At 42.0% G+C, this 24,427-nt stretch overlaps 1 protein-coding gene across 4 annotated transcripts in view; it reads right to left on the reverse strand.

Moving 5' to 3' along the window:
* Positions 1-24,427, reverse strand: part of PDS5B (PDS5 cohesin associated factor B) — a 254,198-nt gene that overhangs the window by 94,573 nt on the left and 135,198 nt on the right. For all 4 annotated transcript variants that reach the window (XM_075919194.1, XM_006134210.4, XM_006134209.4 and 1 more), the window contains exons 16-19: positions 18,670-18,809; positions 18,476-18,591; positions 10,693-10,798; positions 4,713-4,873 (exon numbers count right to left, since the gene is read on the reverse strand). In XM_075919194.1, coding sequence (XP_075775309.1) covers positions 4,713-4,873; positions 10,693-10,798; positions 18,476-18,591; positions 18,670-18,809 — 523 coding nt within the window. The remainder of the gene's footprint in view (positions 1-4,712; positions 4,874-10,692; positions 10,799-18,475; positions 18,592-18,669; positions 18,810-24,427) is intronic.

The following is a 24,427-nucleotide window of genomic DNA, read 5'->3' on the forward strand; positions in this document are numbered from 1 at the left end:
CCTACTTCGCGGATTTTCAGCTATCGCGGTAGGGTTTGGAACCTATCTACCGCGATAAACGAGGGTTCACTGTAGCCAGCATGGGTTTGTGAAGAACAAGTCATGCCAAACTAATCTGATAGCTTTCTTTGATAGGATAACGAGCCTTGTGGATAAGGGAGAAGCGGTGGATGTCATATACCTAGACTTTAGTAAGGCATTTGATACGGTCTCGCATGATATTCTTATTGATAAACTAGGCAAATATAACTTAGATAGGGCCACGATAAGGTGGGTGCATAATTGGCTGGATAACCGTAGTCAGAGAGTTGTTGTTAACTGTGCTAAATCCTGCTGGAAACGGATAACAAGTGGAGCTCCGCAAGGGTCTGTTTTGGAACCCGTACTGTTCAATATCTTCATCAATGATGTAGATATTGGGATAGAGAGTACGCTTATTAAGTTTGCAGATGATACCAAACTGGGTGGGGTTGCAACTTCTTTGGAGGATAGGGACATAATTCAAAATGACCTTAGCAAGTTAGAGAAATGGTCAGAGGTAAACAGGATGAGGTTTAATAAAGAGAAATGCAAAGTGCTCCACTTAGGAAGGAACAATCAGTTCCATACATACAAGATAGGAAGCAACTGTCTAGGAAGGAGCATGGCGGAAAGGGATCTAGGGGTCATAGAGGACCACAAGTTGAATATGAGTCAACAGTGTGATGCTGTTGCAAAAAAAGCAAATATGATTCTAGGTTGTATCAACAGGTGTGTTGTAAGCAAGACTCGTGAAGTCATTCTGCCGCTCTACTCTGCACTAGTTAGGCCTCAGCTGGAGTACTGTGTCCAGTTCTGGGCGCCACATTTCAAGAAAGATGTGGAGAAATTGGAAAGGGTACAGAGAAGAGCGACAAGAATGATTAAAGGTCTAGAGAACATGACCTATGAAGCCAGGCTTCATGAACTGGGCTTGTTTAGTTTGGAAAAAAGAAGATTAAGGGGGGACATGATAGCGGTTTTCAAATATCTAAAAGGGTGTCACAAGGAGGAAGAAGAAAATTTGTTCTTCTTGGTTTCTGAGGACAGGACAAGGAGTAATGAATGGGCTTAAAGTGCAGCAAGGGAGGTTTAGATTGGACATTAGGAAAAAATTCCTAACTGTCAGGGTGGTCAAATATTGGAATAAATTGCCAAGGGAGGTGGTGGAATCTCCCTTTCTGGAGATATTTAAGAACAGGTTAGATAGACATCTGTCAGGGATGGTGTAGACGGAGCTTGGTCCTGCCTTGAGGGTGGGGGGCTGGACTCGATGACCTCTCGAGGTCCCTTCCAGTCCTATGATTCTAGAAGAACATAAGAATGGCCATACTGGGTCAGATCGAAGGTCCATCTAGCCCAGTATCTTGTCTGCCGACAGTGGCCAGTGCCAGGTGCCCCAGAGAGGGTGAACCGAAGACAATGATCAAACGATTTGTCTCCTGCCATCCCTCTCCAGCCTCTGACAAACAGAGGCCAAGGACACCATTTTATCCCTTGGCTAATAGCCTTTTATGGACCTAACCTCCATGAAATTATCTAGCTTCTCTTTAAACTCTGTGATAGTCCTAGCCTTCACAGCCTCCTCTGGCAAGGCGTTCCACAGGCTAACTACACGCTGTGTGAAGAAGAACTTTCTTTCATTAGTTTTAAACCTGCTACCCATTAATTTAATTTGGTGTCCTCTAGTTCTTCTATTTAGGGAGCTAATAAATAACTTTTCTTTATCCGCCCTCTCCACACCACTCATGATTTTATAGACCTTTATCATATCCCCCCCTCAGTCTCCTCTTTTCTAAACTGAAAAGACCTAGTCGCTTTAACCTCTCCTCATATGGGACCCGTTCCAAACCCCTAATCATTTTAGTCGCCCTTTTCTGAACACTTTCCAAGGCCAAAATATCTTTGAGGTGAGGAGACCATATCTGTACACAGTATTCAAGATGTGGGCGTACCATAGTTTTATATAGGGGCAGTAAGATATTCTGGGTCTTATTTTCTATCTCTTTCTTAATTCCTAGCATCCTATTTGCCTTTTTGACCGCCACTGCACACTGTGTGGAAGTTTTCAGAGAACTATCCATGATAACTCCAAGATCTCTTTCCTGATTTGTCATAGCCAAATTAGCCCCCATCATACTGTACGTATAGTTGGGGTTATTTTTCCCCGATGTGCATTACTTTACACTTATCCACATTAAATTTCATTTGCCATTTTGTTGCCCAATCAGTCAGGTTGGTGAGATCTTCTTGGAGTCCCTCACAGTCTGCTTCTGTCTTGACTATCCTAAACAGTTTGGTATCATCTGCAAACTTTACTACCTCACTGTTTACCCCTTTCTCCAGATCATTCATGAATAAGTTGAAAAAGATTGGCCCCAGGACTGACCCTTGGGGGACACCACTAGTTACCCCTCTCCATTTTGAAAATTTACCATTTATTCCTACCCTTTGTTTCCTGTCTTTTAACCAGTTCTCAATCCAAGAAAGGACCTTCCCTCTTATCCCATGGCCATGTAATTTACACAAGAGCCTTTGATGAGGAACCTTGTCAAAGGCTTTCTGAAAATCCAAGTATACTATATCTACTGGATCCCCCTTGTCTGCATGTTTGTTAACCCCTTCAAAGAACTCTAATAGATTAGTAAAACAGGATTTCCCTTTACAGAAACCATGTTGACTTTTGTCCAACAAATTATGTTCTTCTACATGATTCACAATTTTATTCTTCACTATTGTTTCGACTAAATTGCCCAGTACTGAAGTTAGACTTACCGGTCTGTAACTGCCAGGATCGCCTCTAGAGCCCTTTTTAAATATTGGTGTCACGTTGGCTACCTTCTAGTCATTAGGTACGGAAGCCGATTTAAAGGAAAGGTTACAAACCACAGATAATAGCTCAGCAATTTCCCATTTGAGTTCTTTTAAAACCCTTGGATGAATGCCATCCGGTCCCGGAGATTTGTTAACATTAAGTTTTTCTATTTGTTCCAAAACCTCATCTAATGACACTTCAATCCAGGACAGTTCCTCAGATTCATCACCCACAAAGGACGGTGCAGATTCGGGAATCTCCCCAACGTCCTCAGCCGTGAAGACTGAAGCAAAGAAATAATTTAGTTTCTCCGCAATGGCTTTATCGTCCTTGATTGCTCCTTTTATAGCTTGATCATCTAGGGGACCCACAGGTTTTTTAGCAGGCTTCCTGCTTCTAATGTATTTAAAACACATTTTGTTATTTCTTTTTGAGTTTTTGGCTAGCTGTTCCTCAAAATCTTTTTTTGCTTTTCTTATTACATTTTTTCACTTGATTTGACAGTGTTTATGTTCCTTTCTATTTATCTCACTAGGATTGGACTTCCACTTCTTAAAAGATACCTTTTTGTCCCTCACTGCTTCTTTTACATGGTGGTTAAGCCACGGTGACTCTTTTTTAGGTCTCTTGCTATGTTTTTTAATTTGCTGACTCCTGTTCTGCCCTGCCTCTTCCGCCAAATTAAGGCAGCCAGGGGAATAGTGGGGCTCGGTGCTGGCACCTGCAACAGAAGTCTGTCTGGCTCCCCCATACTTAGCAAGTGTAGCGAAGTGGCTCCACTTTCAGCCTACCAAGCCTTTGGTCCCCTAGCTGGCTGCCCCTTCCCACTCATGGAATTGTGACTCCTCTCCTTGTGAATAAAGCAATTGCAATAGTAGCGGTCCACAATTAGCCTCCATCAATCTTTCTTCTTGGGTTATCACAAGGTAAATTAAATAGAACCCTATCTCTTGGTAAGCCCCAGCATATGGTTAATAGTGGTTGTACCACTGGTCCGATTAGGACTCTGTAGCCAGAGGTTCACTCTTGGGTGTCTCAGGCTGATATATGGGGGGACTGCCCCATCTGGGTCTGAATGATGACTTGTGGAAACTTTCATGACATGCTTCTGAAGGCAGAGAGCCTGACCTTATCAGATACAGTTGGAGAAAGACTGGCAGATACTACCAGATACGTGGGCTTCTCCTATGTAGCAGAGGCAATGTTGACGTTTCTTGCTGACTGAGAAAGAATGCAAGCAGATTTTAAAGCTTAGTGTCTTCAGCATAGTCCAGTACCAGAGCATGGCAACATGAGGGAGGGAGGAGGTTATTTATGCAGCAACACACACCATCAAAATTCTACTCCTAAAGCTAGAAAACTTCTAAAAAGGACTATAGAAAAGGTAAAATACTCTATAACTATGTATATATTTTCAGATGTATGCCACATGCAAGAGGACACTAATAGTTGTGACCTGGACCATGAAATGGGGAGAAGAAACTGCAAGACACAGTCAGTCTGCTGTGCCCTTTATCATCTCTGACAAAACCACAAAGTAAGCCAAGACTACATGCACAAACTAATGGACACTACTACTCTCAAAATATTTGGCCCTGGATGGATGGTACACATGTACTCACTGGAATACAATAGGAACCATCACTTGCAGAAAAATTGTCATTCACATAATTAATTATAATTTAATGTTTCATCAGATAATTTGTTTATGGTTATTTAACCTCAATGCTATTCTTATTAAAATGCCTGAATGCCCCCAACTTCTCAGAAGTAACACTTTCCTTCAAAAAATATGGCACTTTACAAGAATAAAATGCAACACTTCTAGAATTCCATTTAATAAACAATTTTGCTCAGCAGCATAATAAATCTAACTTACGATCTGATGTGAGGAAAGTCCTCTTCAATTTTACTTCCTGTGTTTTTGAAAATTTGTAATGCAGCTTCTGCCACCTTTTCATCATCCATTTTCAAGCAAGCCAGAAGGGATTCAAAAGTTTCAGCTGAATGGAATGAGATAGGGTGTGTAAATGACAAGACCTACAAAAAGAAAGTGACAAATCACACGTTAAAAAACACCAATTGTATGAAACAAATATTAATACCCGTTGCCATATTTTGAATCCTTACAATACACTGCAGTTTTTGTAAGGGAATCCTAATTCTCACTTCTCCAGTCTATAGCTCTTTCCCCATCACCTCCCTCTTTCCATGATCTTTATGTTTTTATTTGCTCTCCTCATCCTCACCCTGCCTTCACAATCCTTTCTGTTCTTTTTCTTGTGTCCCAAAACATGTAACCCTTCAAACTGTCCATGCTCACCTATACAGACTTGTTGAGAGTCTCTGGGTTAGGTTTAAGGGGTAAAAAACAAGGGTGATTTCATGCTAGGGGTCTACTACAGACCACCTACCGAGGCAGAAGAGATGGATGAGGCTTTTTTTAAACAGCTCACAAAAACATCCAAAGCGCAGGATTTGGTGGTGATGTGACTTCAACTATCCTTCATATGTTGGAAAAATCAACACAGCAGGACACAGATTATCCAGTAAGTTCTTGGACTACACAAGGAGACAATTTTTTATTCCAGAAGGTTGAGAAAGCTACTGGGAGGAAGCGGTTCTTGATTTAATTTAAACAAATAGGGAGGAACTGGTTGAAAATCTGAAAGTGGAAGGCTACTTGGGTGAAAGATCATGAAATCATACAGTTCATGATTTTAAGGAATGGTAGAAGGGAGAACAGCAAAATAGAAACAATGGATTTTAGCAAGAGAGATTTTAGTAAACTCAGAGAACTGGTAGGTAAGGTCCCATGAAAAGCAAGACTAAGAGGAAAAATAATTGAAGAGAGTTGGCAGTTTGCTTTTGGGACCTTAATAATATCCCTTTAAAAAACTATTCCACTGCATAGGAAAGAAAGTATGGAAAGAGACTTCCTTGGCATAACCAGGAGATATAACATGATCTAAAAATAAAAAAACGGAGTCATATAAACAGTGGGAAGTAGGTCAAACTACAAAGGATGAATATAAGCAAATAACGTAAGTATGCAGGGGCAGGATTAGAAAACCAAAAGCACAGAATGAGCTCAATCTAACTATAGACTTAAAAGGTAACAAGACGACATTCTACAAATATATTACAAGTGAGAGGAAGACCAAGGACAGGGTAGGCCCATTGTAAAGAGGGAGAAACAGTAACAGGAAACTTGGAAATGGCAGAGGTGCTCAATGACTTCTTTGATTCGGTTTTCATCAAGAAGATTGATGGTGACAGGATGCCCAGCATAGTGAATGCTAGCAGAAATGGGGTAGGTTTAGAACAGGGTGGGCAATAATTTTTGCCAGGGGCCACTTCAGAAATTTTTGAAGTGGCACCGGGCAGCACCAGAAGAGGCAAGGTCTCAAGCTGAAGGGGCAGGGCCAGAATACTTGCCTGCTTCCCCTCCCATGACTGGGATAGAGGTGGGGGGAAACAGGTGAAGTCTTTGCCTCCACCTAGATGTTCCCCCTAGGCATCCATGCCCCTAGTGGTAGGAGAAGACTTTATGCACTCCCCTTTCTGCCCTCTGACCCATCAAGGCTTGGGGGGCAGGAGGAGTTCGTGAAGTCTCCCCCTGTCCTGCCAGGAGTGCATGGTGCTTCTAAGTGCCACACGCCCCTTGCTGGGTGGGGGCAGGGAGGAGGAAACTTTGTGTGCTCCCTCTGCCCCCAGGCCAATCATGGCTTGGGGGCAGGGGAGCGCACAAAGTCTCCTTCCGCCCTGCCAAGAGTGCATGGCGCTTAGAAGCACTACGCACTTCTGGAAGCGCGGAGGAAACTTTGTGCACTTCTGCCCCACCTCCAGGCCCTGATTAGCTTGGGGCATGGGAGCGGCACGGCCTCAGCAGGCCGGATCAACCCGCTTGGCGGACCAGGTCCAACCTGAGGAGCCCTTTTTCCCACCCCTGCTTTAAAAGATAATATAAAAAAAGAACAAATTAAAATGATATAGAAAAATTAGATGTCTGCAAGTCACCAGGACCTGATTAAATGCATTCTAGAATACTCAAGGAACTGATAGAGGAGGCATGTGAGCCTTTAGCTATCATCTTTGATAAATCATGCAAGTTGGGAGAGATTCCAGAAGACTGGAAAAGGGCATATATAGCGCCCATCTACAAAAAGGGAAATAAGAAAAACACAGGAAACTACAGACCATTCAGTTTAACTGTGCCAGGGAAGATAAAGGAGCAAGTGATTAAGGAATTCATCTGCAAACACCTGAAAGATAATAAGGTGATAGGGATCAGCCAGCATGGATTTGTAAAGAACAAATCATGTCAGACCAATTTGATAGCTTTCTTTGATAGGATAATAAGTCTTGTGGATAAGGTAGAATCAGTGGATGTGGTATACCTAGACTTTAGTAAAGCATTTAATATCGACCTAGGAGGGGTTGCAAGTACTTTGGAAGACAGGGTCATAATTCAAAATAATCTGGACAAACTGGAGAATTGGTCTGAAGTTAATAGGATGAAATTTAATAAAGACAAATGCCAAGTACTCCACTTAGGAAGGAACAATCAGTTTAACACATACAGAAAGGGAGGCAACTGTCTAGGAAGGAGTACTACAGAAAGATCTAGGGGTCATAGTGTACCACAAGCTAAATATGAGTCAACAGTGTGATGCCATTACCAAAAAAACAACACACACTATGATTCTGCTATTCATTAACAAGAGTGTTGTGAGCAAGACACAGGAAGTAATTCTTCCACTCTACTCTGCACTGATTAGGCCTCAGTTGGAGTACTGTGCCCAGTTCAGGGCACCACATTTCAAGAAAGATGCAGAGAAACTGGAGAAGTTACAGAGAAGAGCAACAAAAATGATTAAAGATCTAGAAAACATGTCCTATGAGGGAAGTCTGAAAGAATTGGCCTTGTTTAGTTTAGAAAAGAGAAACTGAGGGGGGACAGCTATTTTCAAGTATCTAAAAGGGTGTTATAAGAAGGAGGGAGAAAATTGTTCTCCTTGGCCTCTGATGATAGCCCAAGAAACAATGAGTTTAAATTGCAGAAAGGGAGGTTTAAGTTGTATATTAGGAAAAGCTTCCTAGCTGTGAGGGTGGTTAAACATTGGAATAAATTGCGTAGGAAGGTTATGGAATCTCCATCACTCAAGACATTTAAGAACAGGTTGGATAGACATCTGTCAGGGATGATCTAGAACAGTGGTCACCAACCAGCAGATCAGGATCTACTGGTAGATTTTGGAGCCTCTGACAGGTGATCCTGACTGGTTTGGCCAAGATGCTATCAAAGACTGTCACGTTAGCTGCCCCTCCCCCCACTGCTGTGCATCTCCTGCCCTTTGCCTTGGAGCTGTCCCCTCAGGGAGCCTCCTGCTTGCTGTGAGAGCAGAGAAAGGAGAGGAGGAGCACTGATGTCAGGATGCCCCCTCCTATCCTGTATACTATCTCCACCAAATGGATGGGGGGGGGGCACAATAGGGCTTGTGATAGAGGGAGTTTGCTGGATGCTTTTGGGAGTGCTGTATGGCCAAGGTAGGGGTGAGCCTGACAGCACCACTGTACCACCACCCAGGAGCCACCTGAGGTAAACAGTATGCAGCTTGAGCCAGCTCCGAACCCCTGCCCCAGTCATGAACCCACTCCTGATCTCCAAGACCCTGCTCAGCCTCTTGGACCCTAACTCCCTCAGAGCCTGATCTCCAAGCCCCTGCCCCTAAGCCTCTTGGACCCTAACTCCCTCAGAGCCTGTACCCTCCACCCCAACTCCATGCCCCAGGCTCAACTCAGAGCCTCACTCCGATTCCAAATCTCTTAGCCCAAGACCAGAGCCTGTGTCCCAACCCTCTCCCCTGCCTGGTCAAAGGAAGGGAGAATGGGGGAGGGAGGGAGGATGGAGTGAGCAGGGGCAGGTCCTCAGAGAAAGGGCATGAAGGAGGTGGGGTAAAGGTATCTGGGTCTGAGGTAGATCCTGGATTGCACTTAAATTCAAAAAAAGTGATCTCATGCTTAAAAAGCCTGGAAACCACTGATCTCGAAGGTGCTTGGTCCTGCCCTGAGGGCAGGGGACCGGACTCTATGAACTCTTGAGGTCCCTTCCAGTTCTAGTATTGTATAATTCTATACCACCATCCTGCCTGGACACCTCCCTTTCCGTCTCCTGACTTTCCCTTTTCTCTCAAGAATACACTATCTCCTATTCTAAAGAAACACTCTACTTGAGTAGGCTGCTGATTTTCAGAGCCTCAACTTCCTTTTCACATATGATTATATCCTCTCTATTCGGCTGAAACTGGCTTCATGAAAATCACTAATGATGTCTTCCAAACTTGTGTGCTTTTCTCCATACTCCTTAATTTCTTTGCTGTCTTTCATATTGCCAACTATTTCTCTCTTCCTTAATCTTCTTTGGACTGTGTCTTTTCCCAGCTTTCCTCTAGTCTTTCACATGACTTCATCAGCATTAACTTTGCTGGATTCTCTTCCTCCTCCGATTCCTCTCTGTTCATGTTTACAGAGGTCACTTCTGTACTAAATCTCTTTTTATCCACAGTCTTCCTGAGTGACATCATGGATCCTACGGTCTTATCACCTCTGATAACATCTCAAACCTACCCTTTCACAACTGATTTCTTCCAACTTCATCCAGACTTGCACAGATTTTCAACTAGTGATTTTCAACAGCTTCACTCACCCTTCTCCAACCCAAACTTCCCATAATATTAAAATGACTGCCTCCAATCTCTGGATAATCTGAGCTATGTGTTTTGCAGATTCCAAATTCTACAGAGTCAGGATTTTTAATTGTCTGAATCCAAATGACATTTTTTGTGAACCAGAAGACCTTCATGTACTTGAGCTCATCAGCACTGATGTATCTGATGCCATATGTTTACTCTGTACCATGTTTATGTGGTATCAGTTACACACACATACAATGGAACTCCCTATAGTGAAGTTAGATATAATAGAAATAGCATAATTAAATTCTGTATTTCTTCACTTAAAAGAGATGTTCACACTGCTTAGAATACACAGTTGTAAAACACAAAGTGATCAGCTCCAACTTATTTTCTATTCTGTCAGAGTTACAAGAAAAATAGGAGAACAGGAGTGACATAGAAACTTTGTTTAGTCTAAGAAGCTCATCGTGAGTGGGGCGTGGCCTACTACCCCAATATTAAAATATAGAATAAAAAGATTTGATAAAAATTAGGAATTGATTCTTGTTTGTGTGAAACAGTGATTTTAAAATGTGACTATAGCCAGGTTTCATTGTAACTGATTTCTGAAAAACAAAAAGGAAGCAGGTGCAAGTTGCTGCATAATTTATCTGTCAGAGTATTAATCCTGAGCAAACCTATACATATGATAAAACTGCAAAATGTTGTACTAGTGACCGCTAGCAAGTGTGTATACATAACAATAGGATAAAAATAAAAACAAAAGAAGAACTTAGTAAAACAGAGATGAGGGATGGAAGTGCACACAAATGCACACTCTGACAGCCATAGCCCAAACCCAAATTTCTGAGAGTACATTCACCTATAAAATAAAATTTTAAAAGAATACATAGCACTGCCGTGTTGTATCTAACATTCATGAAAAAGAGATACATTAATTTTTGAAAACCGTTATGAAAAGATGTTAAACTTGCAATTACAGTTTCTATCGATCTCTAACACTGATTAAACTTCACGTGTATGAAAAACATTTTCTTTTGGATATCTGCTGAAAAGACCATAGTAGCTTAAGAAATTGAGAATTATTTTTTTTAACAGTTATTTTAGTGAATTTCAACAAAGTTATTATAGGCTTCACTGAACATCAAGAGAATATTTTACCTTAAGCAATTCAAGACCGGCTCTGATTGCCTGATCAGTAGGTACACCCTCATCTTCATCATCTGCTGTTCCATCTATAGACTTGTTTACTTGCTTGATAAGGGCACTGAAATGGAAAAATAAAATGTTGACACAAATTTACAAATTATTGCCAGTTTCAGCTAACACGTCCATTTCCAAAACATTAGTACAAATTAGGAAGGCACTCTTAATCAGCCATGCAGAGAAATAGCTGATTGCTCTTCCCTAATATATAATTTGAGATGAAGGCTCTAAAACTTTGCTGGTGAAAAAGGAGCTTTTGAGCTTTACTGAGCTCTTCCCAAGAAGTTCAAAAGTTTCTCAGAAAAATACATCCACATATTACTTCTGGCAGCTCTTAAAAATGTATCTAAATTCAGGATAGATCTGGCAGCAACACCTATAATTAAGCAATAGCAGCAGATGCCCATGGACAAGAAGTAGCCATGGCGGTGTGCAAAATGGATTTCCAACTTGAATGGTCCCCTGAACATATTCCTTCCTTCAGCAAGAGTCAGTATGGGAAAATTTAGATTTAAACCCCTCAAAAATGCATTTTCCAACATCGTTTGTAGTTGATTTCTCTCTCTACTTCTTTTGAGCTAAGCTTTAGAAACCTTCTGCCTGTTGGACAGGACCCCACCATGGCAGTGGTCTTGTTACTCAATATACAATACTAGAACTGGAAGGGACCTTGAGAGGTCATCAAGTCCAGTCCCCTGCCCTCGCAGCAGGACCAAGTACCATTTAGATCATCCCCAATAGATGTCTATCCTCAGTGCTCGCCGAACCGTGGCGAGCCCCGCTCGCCAGCCATGCTGCCTGGCGTTCTGTGCATACGCAGATTGCCTGAACCTGGCCCTTCTGGGTTGTAATCTACTCACCACAGGCGAATAGATTACATAGATTGTCGAGCCCTGTCTATCCTACCTGCTCTTAAATATCTCCACTGATGGAGATTCCACAACCTCCCTAAACAATTTCTTCTAGTGTTTAACCACCCTGACAGCTAGGAAGTTTTCCCTGATATCCAACCTAAACCTCCCATGCTGCAATTTAAGCCTATTGCCAAGGAGAACAATTTTTCTCCCCCCTCCTTGTAAAACATCCTTTTAGATACTTGAAAGCTGTTGTCGGGTCCCCTCTCAAGTCTTCTCTTTTCTAAACTACACAAGCCCAACTGATCAGTCTTCCTGCATAAGTCATATTTTCTAGACCTTTATTTTTGTTGCTCTTCTCTGCACCAATTTCTCCACATCTTTCCTGAATTGTGGTGCCCAGAACTGGACACAATACTCCAACTGAGGCCTAAACAGTACAGAGTAGAGTGGAAGAATGACTTCTCATGTTTTGCTCACAGCACTCCTGCTAATGTATCCCAGAATCATGTTTGCCTTTTTTATAAGTGTCAAACTGTTGACTCGTTTAGCTTTTGGTCCACTATGACTCCTAGATCCCCTTCTGCAGCACTCCTTCCTAGACAGTCACTTCCCATTCTGTATGTGTGAAACTATTGTTCATCCCTAAGTGGAATAATTTGCATTTGTCCTTATTGAACTTTAGCTTCTTTACCTTAGACCATTTCTCCAGTTTGTCCAGATCATTTTGAATTATGACCCTATCTCTCCAAAGCACTTGCAACCCCTCGCAACTTGGTGGTATCTGCAAACTTAAGAAGCATACTCTCTATGACAATATTTCAATTGTTGATCAAGACGTTCTCAACTGGTTCAAGATTTCCTCTTGTTGTGATCACCTAAATATCTCCTTGTTTGTGACAGAAACTGAACCAGTGGATGTTAATACACCAGAACATTGAAAATATTATTTCCTCACCTTTATCTGTCTTTAACAGCTATGTTTCTGCTGCATATAATAGCGGTCATCACTACCATGTTGAACACTTATATTTTAGTTATTACCCAGACTAAGGATGTTAAGTATCGAGTAAATAACTAATCATATACTCGATACAATTTGTATTGAGTACATGATTAGTCAATAAATGTCTGCTTACATCCCTGCACTTCAATTGTAGTAGGAGTCAGGTATGTAGGCAGCCTGGCTCCTACTACATTTAAACTGCAGAGCTGCAGCAGGAGTAGTTCTGGGACTAGTATGAGCTACAACCCTACTTCAGTCCCAGCTCACTCTGAGTCCCACGCTGAACCTCTGCCTTTTAAATGTAGTAAGAGCTAGGCAGGTCTTGCTACATTAAAAAGATAGAGCGTCGCTGCCTCCCCTGCCCTTTCCGCCCTCCTCCCCCCCCGCACCAGCTTCTGCTTCCCCGTCCTTGCTGCCTCTGATATAGACTCGATAAGCCTAAGCTTATTAGGCAGTCAACTATTCGACTACTCTTTTACATCCCTAATCCAGATATCCCATGACCCAAACGGAAGCCTTTGAAAACATTCAAAGAGAAGGTTACTTCCTGTAATTGGAGGTTCTTTGAGATATGCAATTCCCATTTGGATTCCAGATATGGGTGCGCATGTACAACATGTACCAGAGCCAGAAATATTCGTAGAAGTACACATTAACCCACATATTCATCATGAGTCAGCCAAAAGCTGTGCCAGCATTGGTCCAGGTCCTTCTTACCAACAAACAGGGCCCACAGCAGATGGAATGGAAGGTGGATACTGGAATCTAAATAGGTACCACACATTTTTTTTTAAATCCACCATTATACTAAGTCAGGGGTGGCCAACCCATTCTGGGCAAGATATCAGTGGATCCAGTGCGAAGAGCTGGAGCCAAGCTGAGCAAAACAAAAAACAAAAACAAAAAACAAACAAACAAAACAAACCACCCACACCAGGCTCCCCACGTCAAGTGGCTCCCCTGCCCCGGTGAACACAGGGAACCAGAAGGAGAGGACTGTTTTCAGAGGCATGGGGACAACTTTACGAGCCGGGGGGGGGGGGGGGGGGGGGGGGGGAGGAGGTGGCTTCGCTAAATGAACCCTAGGGTGAGGGAAGAGCTGCATGCGGCTCACAATCCGTGGGTTGGCCACAGCTGCACTAAGTAATCTCCTCCTTGTAGTCGAATGATGTTCCCCATCTGAATTCCAGATGTGAGTAAACAGCAAACAGTGTTCAGTATGCAAGTGGGTGTGGGGACTCAGAGATCATAATTTGTAGGACAGTGCAGCTAATTAACACATCTGCCACAGCTACTGGGAAGATGGCAGCGTGAGAGGTGAAAATGTGGACAGAGGACCACATGGCTGCTTTACCAATGTACACAAAGAAGGCCAACGTGATGATACACACCCACATGCAGTGAGCCGTAATGCCCATTAATCTGAAATCTCACAGATTCTGCACTTTTTTAAAGCTTTTCCAGCTTTTGTTGAAGATGGTCAGTAGACTTGCCAAATAGGCAATATAACTGCATACTCTAAATCCTCTAAAGATGAATTTGTAATTTCACACTCCTAACTGGGCATCAACCAACTCTCTCATCAGAAAATTAAATTACATAGGCGAGAACAAACCCAGATGGTGTACTCCTAATTTTACCAAAACCAATCTGTAAAACAAACATTTAGCTGTATGAGGGTCAATGTTTCATATTCTAGTTTTTCCAGTAGGGATAGTAAAGTCTTTGGGCACCTTTACTACACAGTAGTATCCACAGTACACTGAGTCAAAAGCAACTGCAAAATCTAGACATGTGATGCTTATTTCCTTTTAAAAGTCTCAGAGGGATCGCTGTGTAGCACCTTAGAGACGTTCATGGGCAAAACCCATTTTCACAATAGCCTTCTGCATGGAATAAAAATTGACCTGTATAGAAACCATCCTGGCTATCCATCATTTTTGGGCTGAGACACTACTTCAGTCAGTTTACTAGGAGGAACTTAAACACCTTTTCTGGGACTGATATTTTTCCCCTATAGTTTGAGAATGATGATTTCATTTTTTTTTTTTTTTTTTTTGGAAAAAAGGAATAGTGCAGATCTATTTCCAATATTCTGTGACCAATGTCTAAAACTGTTAAGACAACTCTATGAAGCCAGTGCATTAAATCTGAGCCTCTACACTTCGGCAAATCTGATGAAAGACAGTCAAGACCAAGTGCTTTATCACTTCATAACTGCCTGACTGCAAGTATCATTCTCTAATGTCTCTTGCCTATTTTCTTTTTTTTGAATAAAATGTAGTTTACACTTTGATGTGGATCTATTCAATAATTCACTTTTAAAAGTATACCAAAGCGTAAATTGTGCATCAATACTCTGAAAGTGTGCATCATTTCTGTCCTCAACTGGTAAAAGCTGCAACAACAGCTGTCCAATTAGGGCCTCCAAAATGTCACACACACATTACTGGTCATATCCTTCAAAGACTTCCTCAATACACTGCACTTTACTAATTATCATCATCCGGATGGGCCCTGACTGCTTGTTCAAGACATTTCTTTTATTGCTCATTTCCTCCTTTCATCACCGACTCAAATCTAACCTTCCAGTGCATTCTTCTGCACCATACATCTTTTTCTCTCCCATAGTTTGACTCAAGTAATTGAACATTTCTTCTTTATTTTCCCTAGATCCAGCTGTTCTTCATCAAATCTCTGATAGAATCATAAAATGAAGATCACTCTTCCTCTATGGTAGACTGCAGATCATGCAATATATTTTGTGGAAATTGACACCATATAACTACTACTGATAATTTCATCATGAAACTTGTCAATATTAAATCATTTCAATGCAACAGATACTCATTTGGAACCTTATTAAACAGAAAATCATTGTTGCTCTTGGGAGTATACAATCAGACTCCAAAACTAGATCAGGATTCCTATATATACCTATGTCCAAGATGAGCTTCGTGAAGGGCTTTCAAACGACAATATAATCCAAGGTTGCGATATTTCTGAATGGATATTGAAATGTATACTCATGGCAATTCTTGTGCTTAAACCAGGTAGCCATTAAAAACAGACCATGTAGTAGCAAATTCTAAGAGAGGCACATCACAATCTGATCTCTGATACTATTATTCCAGTGGGAATTCTGCACCCAAAAAATTAAAAACCATGCACAAAATACTTTAATATTCTGCAAAACTCAACAACTTTTGTCAAAACAACAATATATAATCATGCCAATTTCAATTATTTTGATAATTTATTTTAAAATAGTGATCAACAAACATGCTGGTAACAACCCACACAAAAATTCCCTCATGATTACAGAGTTAAAGAAACCCCTACAGAAGCCCAGTTGCTGTTGCTCTGCCCCTATACCGCCAGAGTCCAGCCCGGGGCGGGGAACACCCCTTACACACACAGACCAGCACTCCACATACACCTCCACCAGTTTAGATACTCATACTCTCTACACCCCCCACACCCAAGAATCCAGTGGGAGAAATAGATTGATGCTTGGTCCCAGGCCTGCACAGTTTCCAGCAAGCCACTGCCATCTTACTTCTGGGTGTGCTGTGAAGAACAGTTGCTAGGGACACTCCAGGTGCCTCTCCTTTTCCCTCTTCTATTTATAAGCTAGGATCTGCCAGATCTAGCAGCACCTTATAGTGGACAAATATATCTTCAGTCCATTTCAGAGAACAGAAGTGGGAATTCTGTACACAACATAAATTTCTGCAAAATTCTTCACTGCACAGAATACCCCCAACAGTATTCTATACATAAGGCCTCCTAAAAATCTATCATAAGTACCTGCTTTTATTCGCTCAAACTTTGCCAAACTACATTTTCTCTCTCTAATTTCCTGAGCCAGGTGTTATCAGTTTCCGAAAGCCCCCAAAAATCACTCAGAAGATTCACAAAATGAAGCTCAGCAAAACAATGTATTTTTCTCTATATCAAAAAAATTATTTGAAAAAACCTTAACACCTGTCTATTTTGGAACAGGCAATCTGAAATTTGCAAAAGAGTCTCTCTAGCATCAGAGAAGTACTTCTGCGCTGACACTCGAATTTCAAGAAATCTCACCAAGCCATAAACCTCTGAAAACTGCCATTTTCACATACTCAGAAGAATGCAGCTAAATTCTCTGAACATTCTGCTGGCACCAAGAATGCTCCACACAATGGCTGCAAAGTCTGCCAGACCGGCCTACAATAAAATTGTAAGTTAACCTAAGTCATACTACTTCAGTTACAAAAGTTACATAAGTGAAGTGAACATAATTTAGGTCAATTTAGCACAGCATAGACACTGTTGTGTGCCAATGGAAGATGTTCTTCTGCCAACTTACCCCACACCTGTCAGAGAGGTTTATTACAGACATTGATGGGAAAGGAGTCTACCATTGATTAAGCTTGTCTTTACCAGCCCTGCTAAATTGACACTGCTGCACTAATCACAGCAATACCGATTTAGCTGTAAGTACAGACAAGCCCTGAGCAGGGTTTTCCTGGCAGTTGCTTAAAAAGCACTAAAAATGACAGCAGAGGAGCTAGCACAGGCTACTGAAAGCATAGGAAAGATTAGCATCCAGACAGCATGAAATAAGAAGAGAAAGCAGTCTGATTAAAAGGGGTGAGAAGCAGAGGGGAGAACAGACAGGTGATGATGGAGATTTTGGGAGAAGAACAAAGGAGAAGCATCTGCAATCACTTGAGCATACTCCCCTGAAGAATCTGGATTAGAAACCAAAATTTTCAAATCCAGATTGTCTTGCCAATAGGTGTGCTACCTATGGACAAGGCCTATTACTGCTACCAATTATTCCACTAGGACAAATAGTAAAGATTTGTGATGTGTATCTAAAGATACCAAGCCTGCTACTGACCCACCCAGAAGTTAATATGGTTACTAATTATGGAATTTCTGATTTTCCAGTTTGCTTTCTAAAATAAAATTAGGAAATTGAATACAAAAACTAATTACTTCAAAAGAATGTTAAGCTTGCAAAGTTACATACCTCAAAAATTAAGAAATAGGAGAATTAAGACAGCCTATACAATCTTAGTTCTGCATTTCCTTGTGCCTAGATATTATGGCAGAGCTCCATTACATGATCATATACTGATCTTTCCACAGGACCCCTGCTTTATTCAGGCACGACACATGGTAATCAGAAAATGAATGAGGGCTGTGTAATGTCTGAGGCTGTATGACTCCTTTCTCCTTTGTTACAGAAGTTGGAAAGTATGTACAGAATGAGGCAGGTGTATCTTATGGTGAAGCTGTACACTTCTGCACTCCAATCACATATACACTTTTTTCCTTCCATTACTCAGAAGTATATAGAGTTCAATTATTACAGTCTACAATGAAAAATATTACTATTTGCAACGCATTAAAAATATTATTACAGTTAATTAAAATGTGCATGTTTCCTAATGCTTTTATGATTGTTCATACCTTACCATATGACCAGTGTATTGGAACGGACATACAATAATTGTCTTAACTGGTTCTAATAATTAAAAAGAAAACAAGAAATCTAGTTCAACTTTTCCACTCTTTTCATAACCTGACCAAACACTGATTATAATACCATGCTGGGAACAAAGACTTTGTTGTAGATTTTCAAATGGAATTATCTTAGCAGCTCGTCTATTTTTTATGCTGTTGAATGCAGAGGAAAAAAGTAAACAAACAGAACAAAAGCTGAAAAATTACATTTAAAAACACAAGATTTAATCTATGCAGTTACAAATACAGATAGAATACAATATAATCTAAAATATTTTAATCTAATGGTATCATTTGACAAGCCACTATTTACATCTCTAAGCTTCCATTAGTTTATCTGCAGCCCAACTAACATACACACCTGATTGATTCAGTATCAATGTGCACTGGGGCTATCCTCTCCAGAAGGAACTTAATCATTTCCAGGAAAGGATTTGTAGGTTGTTTGGGATTGCCCAACTTCTTTGTAATTTCTCGCTGCAATATATATTTGAAATAGGTTAATAACCAATTCAGTTACCATAATATCACAAATGTTGTGAAAGCTATTCTTACCACACATCCTTCTGCCTGCTTGCAAGAACAAGTTGGGCTAACAAGCATTTCCAGCTGGTTTCTTATCTTCTCATCATCTTCCAGAACTTGTGTGAATTTCTTCATAAAATCCTGAGCCTTACCAGGATCTGGCAAGTTTCCTTTAAATATTAAAAACCTTAAAGTTAGCATCAACTTGTCACATTTTAATTGTTAAGCAAATGTTTACTTGCTTGGTAAAAGCACTGAAGAGGAAAAACCAAATATAACACCTCATATTTCATATTGCTGCTGATTCTAGAACTCTTTCCCCTGTGCTCTAAGACTTCTCTTTGCTTCCCTCCTAGAATCCAGGCCAGATACTTTTCTCCTTGCTGCTACCTGAGGCTTCACTATTCTGCAGGTAATACCAAGAGCTAGGGCAGAAATAGGGATGGGCCAGCATTTGACCTATAGAATCTTCTTTACTAGGGACATGTAGATCAAAAACAATACAGCAAAGCTGGTACTTACTGAAAATACAAACTATATTTATACAAACTGATCTTATCAGATTTAGATATCACATATATAAACAGGGAGCATTACACACCCTGCCATTTTAACAAAATTACTGTTACTCTAGTCCTATACTCTTATGACAAGACCTATACTGTAGGAAAAATGTTTGAGAAGCCCTTCATTAAACCGTAAAGTGAAGATTACTGAATAAGAAAAAAAATGTCTTTTAGCAATGTTAATATATAATAATAATCAGCACACTTTTTCTGCTGGAACATTAAGAAATGGGGTGATAAGAGTAGAAAAATACTACAGGCTATTAAAGCTAATAATCTTTTATAGACAATTTCACACCACAATATTTATTTTGAAGAATATGCAGCCTCAAATTGAAGGAAAGTAGTAGTTACAAACTGACCATCCCTCTTATTATGTAGGGAAAACACATTCAGGAGAAGACTAAAAGCAAACAACAGAAACTTATCTAATGTGCTAAACCAGGAGTCCGGAACCTTTTTTGGGTAGGAGGGCACTGACCTACAGAAAAATCAGATGGAGGCCACACACAAATGACTGACATGCCCCTGACTTAAAAGGAGAAAGACACTCTCCACATTCCTCTTGCACACCAGAGCCAAAGCAGGTCCTGGCTAGTAGATTCTGTCCACTCCAGCCCCACAGTGGAAAAGTCGTGGGGACTTGAGTGCCAGCATGGGCTCACCAGTGCTGGGGGTGTCCCTAAGCCTTGGGGGCCGAATCCAGGCAAGCTGGGGCCATATTCAGCCCTGGGACTCAGGTTCCCCACCCCGTGCTGAACTCTTCTACAACTGACATACTATCTGTGAAGCCAGACCTTTTTGTTGTTTGAAACAGGCCGGATAAAAATTAAGATGTTTTAAATAAAAATGTTTATGTTCTCCAGTTCTTTATTTTCTTTTCAAGTGTCTTTAATTACCATAATTTAGTGAATATAACCCGCAAGTTATATTCATTTTTACAAACCCTGCACTGCTTCCTCCCCCCGCCCCGTGCAGGATATACTCGGGTGCAGGCTATAAAACTTTTTTTTTTCCCCCCACACCGCCCGGTTCCTGTGCCGCCTCCAGGCGGTGAGCGTTCCCCCGCCCGGCTCCTGCGCAGCCTCCAGCCTCCGGGCAGGCGAGTGCTCACCGCCCAGTTCCTCCGCAGCAGTAGGAAGGGCAGGGGGAGCGCTCATCCAGCTGCACAGGAACCGGGTGGTAAGCGCTTCCCTGCCTGGAGGCTGGCGGCTGCGCAGGAACCAGGCGGGGGAGCGCTTACTGCCTGGTACCTGCGCAGCTGGATGAGCGCTCCCCCTGCCTCTTCCTACGGCTGCAGAGGAACCGGGCAGTGAGTGGCTGGCTAATTCCCCTCTCCCCGCCCCCCCCGCCCCAGCACGATAAATATACCCCCGCAGGTTATACTTGTGTGCGGGTATAAAAGATTTTTTTAACTCAAAAAGAAAAAACCGCAGGGTATATTTGGGTGTGGGGTATATTCACTAAAAGACAGTAGTTTCCTGTTGGAATCATTTCAGATTTTACATAAAGGCCCTCTCTTGTATAAAGTTTCACATTTAAAATTATCATTACACCATGGATACTCAACCTTTTTCTTTCTGCACCCACTGTGCCACAACTGTTTTTCTGAACAAAACAGCTAAGGCCAGCATTAGGGGTGGTAACAGGGCAATTGGCCTGTGTCCCACACCACAGAAGCACCATGAACAGAAGGTTACTCCCCTTGGGCAGTAACTGAGGTTCTTCAAGGTGGCTGTCCCTGTGGGTGCTCCACCTAGGTATTTGAACACTGCTGTGCTTCTAGTCGGAGAATTAAGATAGCTGTGTCCTCAATGGGCTACGCACATAGGACAGCCAGCACACGCCATTAGGAGCGGCTATACCCCATGCACAGTGAACCAACCCTTCAGTCCCTTCTCTGCCCAGAATGAGATGTTTGAAGCAGATGGAAAGTAGGGTGGGTGGTGGAGCATCCACAGGACAACCATCTCAAAGAATCTCAATTACTGCACGAAGTGAGTAACCTTCTCCTCTCCTTTGAGTAGTGTCCCTGTGGGTACTCCACCTAGGGAATTATGAAGCAATATTCGTGCTTGGCAGAAAGAGCTTCAGTATGTCTACCCTAATCATAGACAGAACAGTGTGTCCAAACTGTGTGTGAGAGGCTAAGTCTCTAAAGCATAATGTTTTGTGAAAAAGCATGCGCAGAAGTTCAGGTGGTGGCACTGAAGATGTTGGTTATAAAGATGTTCTTAAGGAAGGTCACAAGTCAATACTGCTCTTGTGGAGTGAAACTGCAGCACTGATGGGGGATCCTGATTAGAACAGTGGTAAGTGGCGAATGCACTCTGATATCAACTTGGATAGCCTTTGCTGGGAAATAGCAAACCCTGAGACCTTTCAAGTGATATCAGTGTGGGGTTTTGGAAAGATGATAGGTAAGCAGATAGGGACTTTGGGAAGAAACTTGGGATGCAGATGGAAAATAACCCTGTCCTTATGAAAAATCGTATATGGAGGGTCTGTCATAAGAGCTCCGAGCTCGCCCAACTGGGGTGCTGAAATGGTGGTTACTAAAAATGCCACCTTCATAGACAGATGCAACAGTTAGCCATAGGTTCAAACAGCTCTAAGCACCAAGTTAAGGTCCCAAGCAGAAGTTAGAAGTTTTATAGGAAGGAAAGTATTCTGAAGTGGGGACAGCTGATGAGGGAGAGATGTTATGATCATCGCACCATGCTGAAAACCAGTGCCATTTGTGTAAATATTTGCCACAAACCATCTACAAGAAAATTGAGAATAATCTCTACAATAGTGTTTGAGCATTGGGATGACAGTCATCCATCGTTCTGCAGGAGTGAGGAACTGGTAGAAATTGTAAAGGGGGCGCTATTGTCATCTGGAGGAGGTATAGGAGCCAGGTCTGTCTGGGCCAATTTGGTGCTATTAAAATGACTCTGGCTCTGGCCTCTTATTTTGAGAATTATTCAATGAAGGAGTAGGAGTAGTAGAAAGTGGTGCATCCCACTATCATAAAGGCATCCTCCAAGGACTGAGAATCGAGACCCCCTCTGGAACAATAGCAGGGGCGTTAGGCATTGTTGCTGTTTGCAAATAGGTCTATAGTCAGGTTCCCCCACTATCTGAACACAGGTACTTGCATGCTGGGGTTGAGTTCCCATTCATGATTTAAAGCAAAATGTCTGCTGAGATTATCCACCACAGTATTGTCTTTGTCTGGAAAGTAGAGGGCTGTGAAGTGAATGTTGTGTGGAATGCACCAATTCCATAACTGTACTGCTTCAAAACACAGTCGGTAAAGAACAAGCCCTACCCTGGCAGTTTATATAATATATTGTGAGACTAATCATAAATATTTGTACTGTTTTGTTCTGAATCAAGGGGAAAAAGCTTTACAAACTGCTCTGAGTTCCAGGAATTTTATATGCGGTTTGGACAACTCCTGAGACCAGTGCTACTGGACAGTGTGGTGACTGATTTGGGCTCCCTATTCAATTAGAGTAGCATTCATGATGGATGTATGGGATGGGAGGGCACTCGGTTGCAGGAGTTGCCCTGGACTATCCAGGAGAAGGACTCCTTTCTTTATCTTGGTGGCCATAATAAGGCAGCTGTTGATATGGTTATAGTGAGGTCTGTAAACTGTTTGTAGCCATGTGCTTAGTGGTCCCATGTGTAGGGCGAGCATGTTGCACTACAAAAGAGCCTGCTGCCATACCATCTTGCAGTTGAAGACTGCTATAACCGGGGGGTTATTCTGTGCTGATGAGATAGGTTTCTAGCACTCGTGGACCTTATGATACACACAAAAGTGCTGCTGTAGCTGAGGAGCAATCTAGGTAGGGCCCCAGTGAATTCAAACTGCTGTGTGGGGATTAATGTGCACTTCTGAAAGTTCAGTGGTAGACCCAATTTGCTGAATAGAGCCCTGGTGATGGTGACTGCTCATTCTGTCTTGTGATACGATGACCCTTTTAGGAGACAATCATCCAGATGCGGGAAAATGACAGTTCCCAACCTGAGGAAATGTGCTGCAACCACTGCTACAACTTTGGAAAAGACTCAAGGGGCTGTGGAAAGCTCAAAAGGAAGTACTCTGTATTGGAAGTGCCACTTGTGAACAGCAAATAGGAGGTGGTATCTCTGCAGGGAGTATTACGATGTGGAAAGATGTATCCTATAGGTTGAGGGTAGACAGCCAGTCTCCCTTCTCCAAGGCAGAGAGTGCTATGGTGAGAGTTACCATCTTACATCTGTGATGTGCGTATGAAATGGTTGAGGTTGCATAAATCAAGAATAGTCTTGATCAAGAATGGTCCCCAACCTCTTGATTTCTTGGTTGTAAGAAAATAGTGGGAATAAAATGCCTCCCCCGGTGCTGTTGAGGTACATGTTCTATTGCTCCTAGTTGCATGAGGTGATTCAGTTCCTGAATAAGAGCGATCTCATGAGAGGGGTTCCTGAAGAGGGATGTGCGGGGTAGGAGGGAAGGGGAGGAGAAAGGGATGCAATAAACAATCTGCACCATCTCTCATACCCATCTGTCTGTGGTAATGATATTCTACACAGGATAAAAGGATGCTGGTCAGTTCCCAAATGGTGTGGGAGTGATCGGATGCTGTCTTGGAGATGCTGGGGATGTCTGACACTCGTCAAACCCTTCAAAAGCTTTCCCTCTGCAGCTGAGTGAAGGGAGTTGGTCTGTTTCTCTAATTAAATATTTCTCCCGTTTTCTTTGTTACAGGGACATGTTCGCTGAGAGTCTTGAGTGTAGACCATGAATCCTTGGAGTCTATGTAAGGAGGGATCAGTGGACTCAGAGAAGAGCTTGGATCCTTCAAATGGTAAGTGTTCTATGGTTGCCTGTACCTCTCTCGGGAAAGCAGACAGACGTAACCAGGATGCTCATTGTGTGACTACAGTGGTGCAGATAGATCACGCTGCTGTATCTGAAGAGTCCAGTGCATCTTGCAGCACAGTGCTGGATATAAGCACATCCTCATTAATATTGGCCTTGAGCTGTTCTCTTATTATCCACCAAGTGTTCAATAAAGGACGACATTTGACCAAATATGCTGTGTGTATGTTTGGCAAGAGCAGCACCAGAGTTTGCTATTATAAATTGGGGGGTGGCTGATGAGTATGCCTTTCTACCAAATAGGCCTAAGCACTTCCAGTCTTTATCATATGCGATTGTGTAGGAAGCCTGCGGTTTGCCC

The sequence above is a fragment of the Pelodiscus sinensis genome, chromosome 1 (genome assembly GCF_049634645.1).
Source record: "Pelodiscus sinensis isolate JC-2024 chromosome 1, ASM4963464v1, whole genome shotgun sequence".
In the NCBI taxonomy this organism is placed as follows: Eukaryota; Metazoa; Chordata; order Testudines; family Trionychidae; genus Pelodiscus; species Pelodiscus sinensis.